General features: G+C 53.3%; 1 protein-coding gene and 1 long non-coding RNA gene across 2 annotated transcripts; one reads left to right on the top strand and one right to left on the bottom strand.

The window, feature by feature from the left end:
• Positions 1-408: 408 nt before the first annotated feature.
• On the top strand, positions 409-13,607 carry IBA57 (iron-sulfur cluster assembly factor IBA57). The gene is made up of 3 exons (XM_081284910.1): positions 409-866; positions 12,575-12,915; positions 13,067-13,607. Exons 1-3 carry the CDS (start codon positions 526-528, stop codon positions 13,456-13,458), a joined length of 1,074 nt encoding a protein of 357 aa, XP_081141036.1. The 5' UTR covers positions 409-525; the 3' UTR covers positions 13,459-13,607.
• On the bottom strand, positions 6,443-15,600 carry LOC308644149. The gene is made up of 3 exons (XR_014020910.1): positions 15,423-15,600; positions 13,607-14,400; positions 6,443-12,659 (listed from the first exon to the last, which is right to left on the bottom strand). It is a non-coding gene; the product is annotated as an uncharacterized lncRNA (long non-coding RNA).
• Positions 15,601-15,915: the final 315 nt, after the last annotated feature.

The following is a 15,915-nucleotide window of genomic DNA, read 5'->3' as shown; positions in this document are numbered from 1 at the left end:
ACAACGTAACTGCACCCCAGGAGGCCCTTGGAGCCCTCCCACTCCGACAGAGGAACTTGGGGGAACCCAGCTTCAGTCTGGAAAGAAGTGCTGGGGATGGGCGTGGCTACAGAGCAGCGGAACATGCTGAACTGAACGCCCACACCGTTACCGGGACAAGCATTGTTACCACAATTAAAAAAGTGTTTAAGAAGGCCAATTTTAGGCGTTATGTTCTGACCCACAATGAAACGAACCTCCCCACACGGAGACCGGGAGCCAGCCTGGAAATACTTGGGGGTGATGCCAGGGCGCTGACGGACAGGCGCAGGCCCCACCCCACACGCCCCGCCGGCACCGCTGTTCTTCCCACCCACGCAGCCCCGCCCCTCGCGCACGCCCCGCCCTTATCTCGGCCCGCGGGGCCACACCCCTGTCCCCACCCTGACACACCCCTCCCGCGCACACGCCTGTCCTTTTCTACCGGCGGCTGCCGCCAGAGGCCGCTTTAGCGCCTGCCCTCCCGCCGTCTCACTAGTGCCCAAGATGGCGGTCGCGACGCTTCTCCGGGGCGCGGCTCCGGGACGCGGCGGCCCAGCTTGGTGCTGGAGGCTGCACGCGGTCCCGAGGCGCCGTCTGGCTCATAGCTCTGGCCGTCTTGGCAGGGACCGTACGGATAGGGCGGCTTGGGCGTGTTTCCTGCTAGACGAGCGCTCCCTGCTGCGCGTGCGCGGCCCGGACGCGGCGCCCTTCCTGCTGGGGCTACTGACCAATGAGCTGCCGCTTCCGGGTCCCGCGGACCACGCGGCCACGCCTCCTGTGCGCGCGGCCTACGCCCACTTCCTAAACGTTCAGGGGCGCACGCTTTATGACGTCATCCTGTACGGGTGAGCATGGGCGTGGGTGGTAAACTTTGGGAGGGGCGGGGGATGCGTAAGGGGTGGGCCTCCGAGGGAGAGGCGGGGCGCTGGGCGTTGAGCCGGGGAAGGATGGACTGGATTGTCTGGAGGGGATGCTCAGGGCTGGGGGGTGTGCGCTGGTCTCCCAGGCGAGAGCACCCAGCGGAGGGTGGGCTGGACAACCAGGGGAGGATGCTTGGGGAAGGGTGAGCTGGAAACATCGGGAAGAACCCAGGGGGAGCTTGTGCTTGACACCCGGGGTAGGACGTCCAGGGAAGGGTGGACTGGACATCCGGAGAGGATGCTCAGGGTAGGCTCTACCAGACACCTCGGGGAGATCGCCCAGGGAGGCTGGGCTGTATTCTCTGGAGAAGAACCCAGAGAAGGGCATCCAGGGACGAGCCATGACTGGCATCTGTTGAGGGCCTGGGCTCCCAAATGCTTAGGTCAGGGACTGTTGTGCCCTGCGTCTGGAGGTGGGCACTCTCTGGGTGGGGACTCCCTTCAGCCCTGCCTGCCAATTCCTCCTCACCACATGAAGAACAAGGTCACTGGCCTCTTGTTGATTCAGGGTCGCCTCTTGCATATGCAGCCTCATAGTTTCCTGTTGGGTTGTGCCTGTGCTTCTCTTGTTCCTTTCTACAGGCCTGCCATTTTCCAATAGATCTTTTTGGTCTCCTGTGCTGACATTATCTTGACTGTAAATAGGCTTGCTGGGGTCCTGTAGTATATGTAGCATTAGGTTTTCACTTGCCCAACTTTCCAGGACTTGAATCTGAACACTCTGTGTAATCTGAATGTGTTCCTATGTCCAGGAACATGGTTGGTCCTCTTGGGTGCACTGGGCTCTTGTGGACTCCTGAAGAGGTCCTCCTGAACCCTGTCCTCCTGCACTGGAGTTGGGGGACACCTTCTTGTGATTGTCAGATATTGAGGTGAATGTTGGGACTCACAAATTGTGTCTCTGCAAGGGGCTTTCCCTGAGTGCCTGGAGGGATGAAATTCAAAGTGGAAAGTGGTCCCCACAGTGTGGCAGCATGGCTTGTGCTCTCACTGCTTGTGTGTCTGCAGAGAAGCCTCGTGCCATTCTTCTTGTCTCCAGTGTCATTCATTACTAACTCATATTGTATGAGTTGATGGATTTTCACTGTGACATTTCTATACATGTATGTATTGTCTTCAGAGTCTTAATGATGATGGGCCTTCTGGGGGTCTTTCCCATCACATGTCTTAGTGGGCTCTTTGAATCTAGAACAGGGTTAAACAAATGACAGCTGTGGAGCCAAGGCCCCCGCCATTGCTTTGGTAAGTTAAGTCCTGCCAGAAGAACCCTGCCATAGCTGTTCCTCTCCCCTTGGTCTGGAGCTGTTCTTCCAGTCAATGGCAGAGTTATGGTAGAGACCACAAGACCTTAAGCCTAAGCTAGTCACCATCTGCCTTTTGCAGAAAACCCTAGAGGCTTGAGTCTCTTGAGACTGCTTCACTGGTGCCATTGTCTCTGTTTGCCTTATATGTTTATTTTCTTTCCCTCTAATGCTTTAATTTCCTTACCTCCCACCCCCTTTTAATTTTTTTGCAATACTGGAGAGTGAACCTAGGGCTGCTCTGTTGTAGGGACAAATGAGGCAAGGCACTGAAGACAGCAGGAAACAGTTTTATTTGGCTGTAGCCAGATTCAGAGAGTACAGCCTTTGCTGTAATCAATCAATCCCCTGAACCCTAAATTCAGGGAGTTTCAGATTTTTATACCCAGCGTAAGGGGAGGGGCTCAGAAGCTCACAGTCTGCAGAAGTTCACATAAAAGCAGCTTTTTCTTTCACTGTTCTGGGCCCGTTAACTCTTCAAGGACAACACCTGAGAAGGGGAGAGCTTCTTCTCCCCTTTCTTTCCTCCTCCTGCCAGCTGTTACCATGGAGCCCAATTGTAACTTATCTTAAAAAATGTAGACATCTCTGTGAAGCCCAGCTTAAAGCCAGAGGCCTTGTTTGCACATTTCTTCAAAGTACTACTTGATATGTTTGTGAAAACTAGTAAGGGGGTGTCCAGCACCTGGAGTGCTGGTATCTTCTCTGCCAGTGGCCAAGTAAACAGGGTGACACAAAAAATAGGAAGTTTATCTACATTGGACTCTTTTGCAGAGACTCTTTTGCTGATAGTCCCCAAATCAGCCCTGGTGAAGAGGGCTTTTCTGTGGAGAAAGGGGGTGCCCACTTCAGCTCTACCACTGAACCATATCCCCAGCCCTTTTCATTTTTTATCCAAGTTGCCCAGCTGGCCCTGAGTTTGCCATACTCGTACCTCAGCCTCCCAGTTAGCTGGGATTACAGGTCTACACTACCATAACCAGCCGAATTTCCTAATCTTTTTTTCCCCTCCATTCAATTGTTTAATACAATTAGTTAAAATAAGAAAATAAATATTTCTTTTTAGACAAAACATATTAACACATAATTTTCTCCTTAAACATTTATTCCTCTTCCTATAACTTATGGCTTTCTGATAATAATTTAAACATATTCTGTTTTAAAATATTTGAAAGCACTCCCAAAGTATGAATTGATTCAGAAACAGATATGTTGTCCAATTTTCTTATCAACAGGGTAAAAGTATTTTGCTGTTTAACTAGTTCTTCAGGTTTGAATGGCTTTTTCTATCTAATATAATTTTCCCCAGGATTTCTTTTTTTTTTTTTTTAAAGAGAGAGAGAGAGAGAGAGAATTTTTAATATTTATTTTTTTTTAGTTCTCGGCGGACACAACATCTTTGTTGGTATGTGGTGCTGAGGATCGAACCCGAGCGCGCTACTGCTTGAGCCACATCCCCAGCCCTCCCCAGGATTTCTGATAAGGCAGGAGAGTGTAAGAAAGCTATGAGGTATAGAACAAGTATAGCCATAAGAAATAGTGATATATAACTTGTAATATGTTAAATTGTGTTTCATGGGTTTTTTTTTTATTGTTGGTTGTTCAAAACATTACATAGTGTTCTTGATATATCATATTTCACACTTTGATTCAAGTGGGTTATGAACTCCCATTTTTACCCTGTATACAGATTGCAGAATCACATCAGTTACACTTCCATTGATTTACATATTGCCATACTAGTGTCTGTTGTATTCTGCTGCCTTTCCTATCCTCTACTATCCCTCCTCCCCTCCCCTCCCCTCCCCTCTTCTTTCTCTACCCCCTCTACTGTAGAATTTCCTAATCTTATTTAATTTTCTAATTTTAATTTAATTTAATGATCTTTGATCATCTTGAGCCTTCTATATAGTAATTTGTAGTACAGATGGTTGCCAACTTGTTTGACCTTCGATGTGGTGCAAAAGTAGTATGTATTCAGTAGAAACTGTGCTGAGTTTTAATTGGAGGTTTTCCTGAGCTAGCAATATCTGGTCCAAACTTCTCTGCTAGGCAGCAGCAGCAAGCTGCAGTGCGCAGCCGGCCACAATCAGCACTGCTGTGCTGCCACTGAGCTGGGATGTTCAACAGGTTAGGCGTGTTCAGAGGGTCCTCACATGGGGCATTTGCAGCACAGGTTGAATGCATAGGGCTTTAACACCATTTCTGTGATCACTGCTGTAACCTGTTCCTCTAGCTGCTGTCTCAGGCCTCAGGCTCCCTCCTCAAATTTTCTAACCCCTCTCCTCCTCTCTGAGTCTTGTTCCATTGAATTCCCATTCAGTGAGTCTTCTACTGAGGGACTTTGGTTTGTTTCTTAGGGCTTTCTCTCTTCTTTCTACCTTCCCACTGGTCTGGGTTGTGTCTGCCCAACTGCTGTGCCAGCAGCTGTCATTCCTCTGCAGCTCTTTCCCAGCTGACTGGTTATGTACCCTGTGTGTGTGGGACTCTCCTGCACCACCTCCCACCCCACGGCTGGTGGCCTACACACTCAGCATGTCTCCTGCTGTTCTGTATGCTGAAGGCACAGAAGGACAGCATCACCTGCTCTGACCTTCCTTCTGAGGTTACACTCAGGGTGTGTGCCAGGGAATACCTGGGCAGGAGATCTGGGAGAGGCTGGGGTGGGCATTAATTCAGGATCATCATAATAATGCTTCTTGCAACCCTCCAGCTTGGGTTCCCCTCAAATTTGTGGTCTTGCCTCTCCTCAGTAGTCCAAGGAGAGGCCACGTGAGGCTCCCCTCGATGGCTTCTGCCAGGTTTGGGGTGTTTGTAGTGTGGTTCACAGGGTACCTCCCCCTGCTCTGCGTATGACATGGGGTGGATTAGGACTGAGCCTGGTCTTTCCCCGCATGCCTGCTTGGGGCTTCTGAGGTTGGGTCTGAGTTGCTGCTGGCTGCTTGTTTCTCTCTCCAAGGCTGCTGCTTTGGGCAAAGGAGCAGCGCTGAGTTAGGGCAGCTCTCCCTGGAAAGCCTCAGCCTGTGGAGCCTGCTGTCCTGGGCAGTGCTGTTGGGCACTCTCTCTGCATTTCGCCCACCCATCCCCCCATCTTTCTTTCTTTGTTTCTGTCTCTTTTCCCCTCTGTCTCTGACCTTCTCATCCTCTTCTCCATGGACCTCTCCCAATCCCCAGCCCAGGACCTTGCTAGACAAGGCCTCTACCCCAGAGCTACGCTCTCAGCCATGTTTATTCTATTTTGAGACAGGGTCTCACTGAGTTGCTCAGGCTGGCCTTAAACTTTCATCCTCTATTCAGGCCACCCAGTTGCTGGGGTCAGGCCACCGGTGGTTCTGTGTCAGCGCTCTACTTTTGCGCTTCCAGCTTCCTGACCTTGGGCTTCCCTTGTTAGAAAACCCTCTCTGATTTCCTGGATGCGGCACCGTCTCTCAGATACAGCGATAGTGTTTGTGCTTTTTTTTTTTGTACTGGGGATTGGACCCATGGGTGCTTAACCACTGAGCACATTCCCCCTCCTTTTTTAATTTTGGGACAGGTTTTCCCTGAGTTACCCAGGCTGACTTCTAACTTGTGACCCTTCTGCCTCGGCTTCCTGAGTCTCTGAGATTATAGGCCAGAGCCATCATGCCCCGCTTCTTTGTGCAGGGGCAGGGGGCTGATAGAACTGACTTTTTAGAGCTGTTTTAGGTTCACAGTGAGGTTGAGCAGAGGGTGCAGAGTTCCCATAAGCCAACATCCCCGCCCCACTGTCTGCATCTGCATCATAGGGAGCACCTGCTGGCGTGAATGGAGAGACAAGTGACCCCAGGTCTGTGTGCACTAGGGCTGGTTCTTGTTCTGGACCCTCTGTGGGGCGAACAGATGGACCTCTCTGTGTGGGTGAACGATGCCTGCCACCTCTGTGCTCAGCCTCTGCTCCTCCTTCCTCGGCACCTCGATGTAGTTCTGCCTTTTCTGAATGACCAGAGTTGGAGGCACGCAGGATGCAGCCTTTCAGAAGGCCTCTTTCCCTAGTGGTGTGGGTTTCGCCTTCTTTAGCTGATTGCTGAGTTTTAAGGTCTCTGCCTTGGATATCAGTTCTTCATTGTCTTTTGTTTCTGTTGGAGTCCAGCTCCAATAGGGGGTCTCAGGAGACGAATGGATGGTGAGGAGTTGGCATAAGGGGGTGAAGAAACAACACATACACAAAAGTGAAGGTGCTGAATCCCAATCTTTACTTGTGAAGTTGATCATATATACTTTTCATTTTGGCAGGCTCACAGTACTTTGTGGTTACAAAACAGGAATCATTATTCAAAGAAACAAAATTTTACGTAGCTACAATTAGATAAGAAGAATGTATCTTGGCTTATGCATAAGCAAGCATTTTTATTTTCAGTTCACGTTTGCTTTGAGCTATTTCTACTTAGTTAGCTTTTAATAATAGTTAGAAATGTCCCAGACTATTGGCCTATACCTTGACTATTCTTTCTTGACTTACTGACTAGAACCGGCGCCGCGGTTATGGCAAGTGGTTAACTTGAAAAGAGAGGCTACTAATTTTAATCAAACAAAGAGTAAGAGCACAAACCATTGTGCACAGGAACAAGAACAAGTTGCCCAGTACCAAGCACTAATCTGTCTTCTTAACATTAATTCTTCTTCTCTAATTTCTCAAAAATTTCCTTGACTATTTTTCCTTCAGGGGGTTTCTCATTAAACATTAGCAATTTACGTTCCACAGCTGAATTACTGCATTTAGAGCAAACAGATTTATTCTTTAGAAGTAGTTGCATCAATTGGAAAGTCATGTTTTTTCCTTCATACTTAATGGTCATATGAGAAGTCGCAACTATACTTATTAACAGGAATAGAAAAACAAACCGCCCATTCCCAGAAACATACTGCCCTCCTCCAGAGGATGGATGCCCTGCACCATCCACTTCAGTAGGGCCTTGCCATTGCCTGAGTCAGGGGAGGGCCGCAGCATGCTTCCACTCCCAGATGAGACTTCAGTGTTTTGAAGCTTTCTCTGGTGCCTTTTTTGTCAGTGGTTTTGACCTGTCTTTCTCTTGGAGGCTGGGAGGGCAGGACTGGACTGTGGCCTCAGTGTGTGCTGAACTCTGTGGGACTCCTGTGAAGTCTCAGTCCTAGAGCAGTGTTGCTCTCAGAAGGAACCCAGTGGAGTCAGAAGGCATCCCATGCCTGTTTGTCTTCCATAGAGATGTCCTCTTGCCCTGTGGGTACACATGATGAGCCGCAACTTGGGCTTGTCTTGGCTCTCTCCTCCCTCCCAAGTGGCCAGGGTTCCATGACCCACATGGACACAAGCTTTGCCTGAGTCTCTGGTCTCTACTGTATCTGGGCTCTGGTCACCATAAGACCAGCACCAAGGAACAGGAGAGACTTGTTTGGAGAAGAATGATTGCAAACTCTTGGTCCTGACCCTTGGATAGGTTTCCCCTGGGGCATGCAGCTTGCCCTTCATTAGGATGTCTAGGACCTGGTCCCTGTCCACCTGTGTATCCTGCATCCCAGTCCCCAGAACTCCCGAGCCTGTGTCCTTGCTCAGGATCCTGTGGTTTGGGGCTATCCCTTGCAAGGTGAGTGGAGGCTGGGCCTGCACCAGCCTTTGTAGGGGCAGTTGGTATTCCAGACGGGGCTCTATGGGATCAGGAGGAGACCTCTATGTAGGGCTTGGGGGGTTGGCTTCTCCGCCCTGGTGGCAGTGCCCTCCCTCTGCAGGATGCACCTGTGGCCATGTAGAAGTGGAGGCATGTACATGCCTGGGTGCTGCTTCATGGGGGCAGCCCTCCTGTTGGGCCAGACTTGCCCAGAGCCCACCTCCTCTGCCTGGGCTTTGCACGCTGGCAGGGCTGCAGGACTCAGGAGAGCATGGGGTGACTGTTGGTATCCTTGCGCAGCATTTGGGGTATACTCCCATAGTAGGTCTTTCATTTCCCTGGGCTCTGCTATGTGGTTTTGACAAACCTCAGTGGAAAGTTTGAAAAGGTAACCTGGCCTGTGTTGAATGTGTGCAGACTCCACTCCTCTCCTTTCCCTCAGTGGTGCATAGTGTCAGCCATCACACCGGTGTGCACTGTGTCAGGTATTCCAGGCCACCCAAGGTGACCTGAAGGTGGGAGGTGTGTGTGAGTTCTGTGCAGAGTCTGCACCATTTGATATAAGGGCCCTTTGGATACTGAGGGACAACAGTGCTAAGACTCACGCCCTGCTGATCTTCAGTTCAGATGTAACTCAGATGTCCTGTATTTCATCTGTGGTTCTGCCCCCTGGAGACACCGGGCAGTGTCTGTGGTGGTAGTCCTCAGGGCTGAGTGGGCATGTCCACTGACAGACAGTGCCACAGTGTTGGAGTCGAGAGAGCTGCCCCAATCCTGCTCACCCGTACCTCAAGGCTACTGCTACCATCAGTCCCCGTCAATCCCTGGGGAGCTAGACCTCCCTCTGGTCCCAGTGCTGCCGCGAGGACTTGGGGCCACAACCCAGCCTTGGCTGTACAAAGGAACTTATGTTGTTCTCATTCACAGGCACACCTGGGTGTAAGTGCCCTGCCCCCAGAACCTAGGCCCCGTGAGAAGTAGTAAGGCTGAGGGTGCCCAGCAAATACCGGGTGGAGGGGTTAACTCAGCCTGGGTGGGCATCTGAGCCAAGTAGAGCAGCTAAGCCAGTGTCTGCAGCCCACTGGGAAAGGGACCTGCCTTGGAGCTCAGGACACACTGGTTGGCTGAGGAGCCCGTGACCCATTCCTGTACCCTTGCACCTTCCTATCCTGCGGCTGTGGCCCTCCCCAGCCTCTGCAGCTCTTGTTCTTGCCCTGCAGGGCTTGAAGTCTCCCCTGCTCACCTGGACCCTTCATCCACAGGCGGCAGCTGGCCTTTCCCTCGGGCAGTTGGCAGCCAGCAGCCAGGACGCCCGGCCCTGTGAGGTGGGCCGGGTGGTCACCTTGCCATACTGGCCTTACCTGTGGCCCTTCATCTCCCTCTGCTGGTGCCACGGTCCCGCCCTGCACTTTCCCTCAGCTCGCCCTTGCTCTTCCTTTCTTGCTTGGCTCTATACCCACTTCTGATGGCTGCTTCCCGGGTTTCACTTAGTCTTTCTGCTGACTTTACTGTAGATTTTTAAAATGAAAACATGCATTTGGGTAAAATCTATAATAATGTGAAAAGGGTCATGACGGAAAGTACCCTTGTGCTGCCTTCTCTCTCAGCATGAATCCCCCACCTTGAGGCCGCTCCTTTCCTTTTTAGCTTTTTGTTTGGAATAATTATAGGTTCCCAGAGAACTGCAAAAGCACTGTGTGCGAGAGGTCCCGGTTTTCCAACTGTGGCCTAGGACCACAAGCAGGAAGCAGAGGGCGGCCAATCTTGGGCTTTTCCAGATGTCTTATCTGTCAGGGATCACAGCTCTGAGGGTTTACGCCCATGTAGATTTGCTCAACCATGATCCAGATCCAGAACATTCCATGCCTAGGCGGCTTCTCCTGCTCTGGACGAGCACCTGCCCCAGCCCCCCATATCTCTGTCATTTCAGAAGCATCCTGGGGCTACATGTGCAGTTGCAGTACCTTGGCGTTGGCTCTCAGGCCTCCCCACTTGGTCACTGTCCCTTTTCCTTGCCTGCTGTAGCCAGGTGGCCATAGTTTCGTGGGCCTTTGCCCTTCACCTTCTGGCTATTAGCAGTTAGCTGGCTGCTGTGAACTCTTGGGTGCTCAGTGTGCAGTTGTCATTTCTGCAGGAAAGGTACCCTGGAGGCAGATGCTGGGCTGTGTGTGGTGGTGTCACTCGTGAGGGGGTTTGGAGGTCTCCCCAGAGGCAGAGGACAGGTCAGATTTCAGCGAAGAGGGAGAACTTCATTAGAGAGTGAGGTGTGAAGGTGCACATTCTCAGAGCAGAATTCAGGCCATCTGAACAGTGAGAGGTACCTCTTAGGGTCTCTAGCTGTTTTAGAGGAGCTTTTGTGAGGAAGGGGGCCTGGGAAGGCATGTGGGATTGGTGTCACCCTGGGATCACAAGACTGTTCATGGTGATATGGCCATTCTCAGGCTCTTTAGGTGGAGGCAATCTCTTCTCTCTGGTCAGTAGATGACATCTGGAGTGTACCCTACATCATAGACTTCTTTTTCTTTTTTCTTTTTTTTATTCTTGATAATTTCTATTTATTTATTTATTTTTATGTGGTGCTGAGGATCGAACCCAGGGCCTTGCACATACTAGGCCACGCTCAACCGCTGAGCCACAACCCCAGCCCCATCATAGGTTTCTTTTTTTTTTAGTATTTATTTTGTGGTTAGACACAATACCTTTATTTTGTTTATTTAGTTTTATGTGGTGTTGAGGATCGAACCCAGGGCCTCGCGCATGCTAGGCCAGCACTCTGCCGCTGAGCCACAACCTCAGTCCCCCATCATAGGTTTCTTAAAACATGGTATTTCCCTTTGTTGTATCTGTTTTAAAAGCACACGTGTCGGTACCTTGCACGGGTGGATCACAAGTGCCCAGGGCAGTTTCCTTAATGAGTGGGTTCACGGTGGTCAAGACTGTGGGTGAACCTGAAGTGACTTCAAGGTGTACCCATTTATCAGGGGTCTGGCAGTGGCCAGCGGGGAGGAAACCCGGCTTGGAGACTAGGGAGGCACCCCACAGGGTTCCTTTCTCTTCCTGTCCCTCGCCTTTTACTTCTCCTGTCCCACTTTAGCTGCATGTTTGGTCTCATAAGAAACTGCCAGCTGTTTGCTTTCTGACCAGAGGTGCCGAGTGACCATTCGTCTCCTCCACATCCTTGTGGGCATGCAGGTTGCCACCTCTCTCTGCTTTGGCCATTTTGGTGGTGTGACATAAATCTCGAGGTGTATCCAACGTGAGTTTCACTAGTGACCAGTGGTGCCAACCTTGTCACACACTGGCATTCTAAATGCACACCTGTGAACAGTGTGCTTTTCCTTCTCCCATGGATGTCACCTTGAATTCTGTGATGTTGTTTGGGAGGTATTTGCTTTGACTCACTGTGCCAGGGTTCAGTACCTGCCTGTTGCCAAGTGACAAGGGGTGCCCAGGCAGTGTCTGGACTGTGGGGTGAGGCCAGAGATGGTGCCGTGGAGTGTGTTCCTGCCCACAGCTCTTTCTCTGGAGAGAACTTAGTGCCCTCTGGCCTGGGAGGGGCCAGGGCACCTGCTTATGGCTCTTCTCTACTGTGCCCCTCCTGGAGTCTCGTCTTCCCTGGGGCTGTGGATCCAGGCTCAGTCCATCTCCACAACCCAGGCTGAATCCTGGATGTCTCCGTTCCCCACCAGCAAGTCTGTATGAGTCCCTGTCTTTAAGTCGCCTTGATTTCTGTCTGGCCAGGGTCATTTGAGTGGTGCGGTTCAAATCCCTTGCAGTGGGCAGTGTGAAAGTTAGCGTGTTTCTGGGACTTACTTTGGGGTAATGGGCGTGAGTATGGGCAGGGTGTGGCCTCTCAGAACACTGTACCTGGCTGAGCCCCACTGGCTCTCACTCAGGACCCACCTCAGGACTCACCTCAGGACTCTTGAGCTCTTCAGTGTCTTCCTGGGAATGCAGAAGGCAGGTCCTGGCTGTCCACGGCCTTCTACCTCCTGGAGCCAGGATACCTCTGTGTCCCTTCCCTGAGGCTCACCCCCTTGCCTCTCTGCAGGGCAGTTGGCCGAGTCTCATCTTTCCCATCCTGGCTCAGCACCTACTCAGCACAATGCTTTTCCGTGGGTGTTGTCACTTTGCAGCCTGTGATGGGTCTGGCCCCACTGAAGCGTGGCTTTCAGTTCCCACGTACTGTTGTGCAGGAGCAGCCCTGGGAGAACGGGGGCCAGGCTCCCTGTGCCTACTCCTGCAGTGCCCCTGTCTACCTATGTGGGCGGTGCTATGCAGGTGCAGCCCTGGGTGGCCAGGTCACAACTGTTGGCCTGCTGGTCCTCACTGCGTCTGTGTGCTCTTGTGGAGCTATATGGTCCATGGTGGCCATGTGCAGGGCTCTCTTGTCACTTCCTGAGTATTGAGACCAGGGCCCTCTTTGGACTGCAGGCTGCAGCCCTACCCAGCCAGGATCACGACTTTCTGCACATTGGTCTCTGCAGGTCACTTGTGTGCTGTGAGGATATGTGTCTGGAGGGGCAGTCCTTTGTGGCTGTGGCCATGGCTCTTAGCATGTCGGTGTGCAGGGCATCCTTGTCTGCTGGGTGCTGTGTGCCCTGGAGGCCCAGCCCATCGTGGCCTGGGGCACCATTCTCTGCCCACTGCTCCTCACCATGTGCTTGGTGAGCTGGCTGGGGGCGGGTGCTCCTGCCTGCCCTTGAGCCTCCTGCCTCTCTCCTGGCAGGCTCCCCGGGTATGCAGAGGAGGCATCGGGCTTCTTCTTGGAGTGTGACAGCTCTGTGCTGGGCGCACTGCAGAAGCACCTTGCACTGTACAAGATACGGCGGAAAGTTACAATGGAGCCGCGCCCAGAGCTCCGAGTGTGGGCGGTGCTGCCCAACTCTCCCCAGGCTGACCAGACTGCACCGCTACAGGAGAGGGCAGAGGCCACTGCCATCCTCACCCGCGATCCCCGGACTGCATGCATGGGGTGGCGGCTCCTTACCCAGGAGGAGGGTCCAGCCCTGCTGCCCCAGGCCCAGCTTGGAGACCTCCAGGATTATCATACGCACCGATACCAGCAAGGTATGAGTGGGGCAGGGCTGTGGGGTAGCAGGGTAGGACAGCTGGGGGCTCCTGGAGGGCAGGGCAGGGGCTGGGGGTGGTTGGCACAGGTGGTGGGCCGTGGGAGGGCAAGCTTGCTGATAGGCCCATCTCTGGTTTCTGATCCCCACAGGCATCCCCGAGGGGGTCCGTGACCTGCCCCCAGGGGTGGCTTTGCCTCTGGAGTCCAACCTGGCCTTTATGAATGGCGTGAGCTTCACCAAGGGCTGCTACATCGGCCAGGAGCTGACCACCCGCACCCACCACATGGGTGTCATCCGCAAGCGGCTCCTTCCTGTGCGGCTGACTGGCCCCCTCCCTGCAGGCGGTGTGGGCCCCGGCACTGCAGTACTGACTGCATCGGGACAGGCGGCAGGCAAATTCAGGGCTGGCCAGGGGAATGTGGGGCTGGCCCTGCTGCGTTTGGAGAAAATCAAGGGTCCTCTCCACATCAGGATCTCTGAAAGTGATCAGGTGGCAGTAACTGCATCTGTGCCAGGCTGGTGGCCCGTGGCCACCAAGTAGTCCTAGACACCCTCCACTCTGCAAGCCTTAGAGTTACGGGGCGCCTTGGGGCCTCTGTTCCTGGTATTCAGTCTGTCTGCTGTGCCCTCTTGGGTATGAGCAGGGTGAACGTGGGTGCTCCCCGTGGTGGCCACTTGAGCACACCTACCTGGGGAGGTTCCTGAGTGTGCATGGTTGCCCCGGGCTTCAGGTGGGTGCATCCTGTGGAGGGTCCCAGACTCATGAACTGACTGTGGGGAGTTCAGTGCTGGGGACAGGATGGAGAGCCCGGGTCCACCCGTGTGCGGTGCTGAGTCCTTGCCTGGGCCAGGTCCCAGATGAGCTCACACACGGTCTGTGAGCACAAGAGCATGAGCCTTTGTCAGTCCTGGCAGCTCCCTGGCATTGTCCCCCACGGGGGGGGATGTGTCCTGTGTGCCTCCAGAGTGGGTCACTGGAGGAGGCGGGCACCTGTGTGTGCCAGGTAGCTCTGGTCTTGGGTGGCCAGGTGAGCCCTGCTCACTCCACACTGGGAATCCAGCCCCTCCTCCGGAAGCCCCAGGAGGGGCAGGGCCCAGCTGCTGCTGCTTCCTCCCGCCTTACCTGTTTGCAGGTTTGGGGACATATATGTTTGCTTTCAGTCAGTGAGCGACTTGCTGGTGAGTGATGGCCTGTTTGAACCACTGTCTTCTTCCCTCTGTTGCCAAGTGGACTGGCCACTGGGGTAGCCCTCGGAGGGACTATTAAAGTGTGACCTGAAGCAGCGCCTTGGGAGTCTCATCTCATTCTGGGTGGGAGAAGGCTGTTCTTTGTTTTGGGGGGTCAGATGGACTGGACACAGGAAACAGCTCTCCCTGGAGAACAAGCAGACACAGCAGGTGAACCGAATCTGGCTGGTAGTGTAGCTCAGTGGAGGAACCCCTGCTCAGCATGTGCAGACCTGGGTCAGGTCCCCAGCACCGCCTGAAAAGCAGATAAGTAACCTGTAATTCACAGAGTCGCGGGTGCTGCTGCACTGCAAAGACTGGGGAAGTCCCCGGGGGTGGGCCTGGGTGAGTGGAGGGCCCTCTAGAAACTGTCGCCTCGGGTAGGGGCTGGGACTCAGTGAACTCTGGCCTGAGCACAGGGGCTCAGGAGGAGGCCGGGCGTGTGTTAGTTGACTTGTGTCACTGTGACCAGAACTCCTCTCAGGAGAACTTAGAGGAGGGAGCTTACTGTGCTCATGGTCTCAGAGGTCTCAGTTCACAGTCAGCGGATTCCTTGCTCTGGGCCCAAGGAGAGGTGGGGCATCATGACGGAAGGATGGAAGGACAAGGTGGAGGAAAGCTGCTCAGCTCCCAGCAGCCAGGAAGCAGAGAGAACAGGAGGCACCAGGGGCAAAATATCAACCCCAAGGCAGGCCCTGGTGAACCACCTCCTCCAGCCAGAGCCCCCACCCGTGGTCACCACCCCCAGAGCAGGAGTCAGTTCAGATGATCAGCTTGGCAGATGATCATCTCAGTCTAACCATTTCACCTTTGGGCATTCCTGTATTGTTTCATGAGCTTTGGGGACACCTCATGTCCTACCCTAACAGGGAGAGGAGGAGAAGGCCTGGCTGTCATCATCAGCAGCAGACTGGTAAGTCGGTGATGAGGGCTCAGCCAGCTGGCGAGCACAGGTGGACTCCTTGGGCAAGGACACAGGCAGCCTGACCCTGCCACAGTGCTGCTTGTGGCTGCTAACTGCTGAGTGCCCAGGCATGTTTTCAAGTGCCCAGGCTACTAGCCTGACGGTAATGGAATGGACTCCTCATGGACACACAAAGGCTGTCCAGGCCCCAGCATGTGCACACAAGGCCCCAAGGGGAAGCCAGGGCCAAGACCATAAAAATAGCCAAGTCCTCCCTCTTTTCTGTCTGAAGAAATATGCATCTCAGTTTTGTTGAGCACTGGGGCACGAAGGAGGTCATTTTGGTAGAGGGCAGATGCCACTGCCATCCTTACCTGTGATGAGGACTCTGTGCTCTTGAAACTTCTGCTTGTTGGTGCCTCAGGCCCTGCAAGGGACTGACCTTTTGTCCCTGCCTTCCAGCCCCGCAGGCTGCACTTTACACTGACGTTAATGCCTCTGAGCAGATTCTAGGCCAAGTTCCTCTTGGGTTGCAGCCTTGCAGCCAGGCATGTGACTGAGCCCAGCGCCAAGCTGAGCCACGTCTGCACCCCTGGAATAGGACTTCATGCAGTGAGCTTGAACCACCGGGGCTCCTTGCTGCCCAGGGGCTGTGCTGTCCTGGCAGGGGCCTGGATGGCTTCCTGGTGGGGAGGAGGCCAGGAGACAGATGTGCTGTGGTCACAGGTGCTCCCCTCCTGCCCGTTCATCCCTGGTGTCCTTGGGAGCCTTCCAGGGCTGTGATCTCAGAATACTGGGCCTGCATTGAAGAAATGGGTGTTTGCCATGTTTTGTCCCAGCATTCAGAAAAGGATGTGCTTGTGATAA

The sequence above is a fragment of the Spermophilus citellus genome, assembly GCF_964194105.1.
Source record: "Spermophilus citellus genome assembly, chromosome: 1".
NCBI classification, from domain to species: Eukaryota; Metazoa; Chordata; class Mammalia; order Rodentia; family Sciuridae; genus Spermophilus; species Spermophilus citellus.
This window is presented reverse-complemented; position numbering and strand designations above follow the sequence as displayed.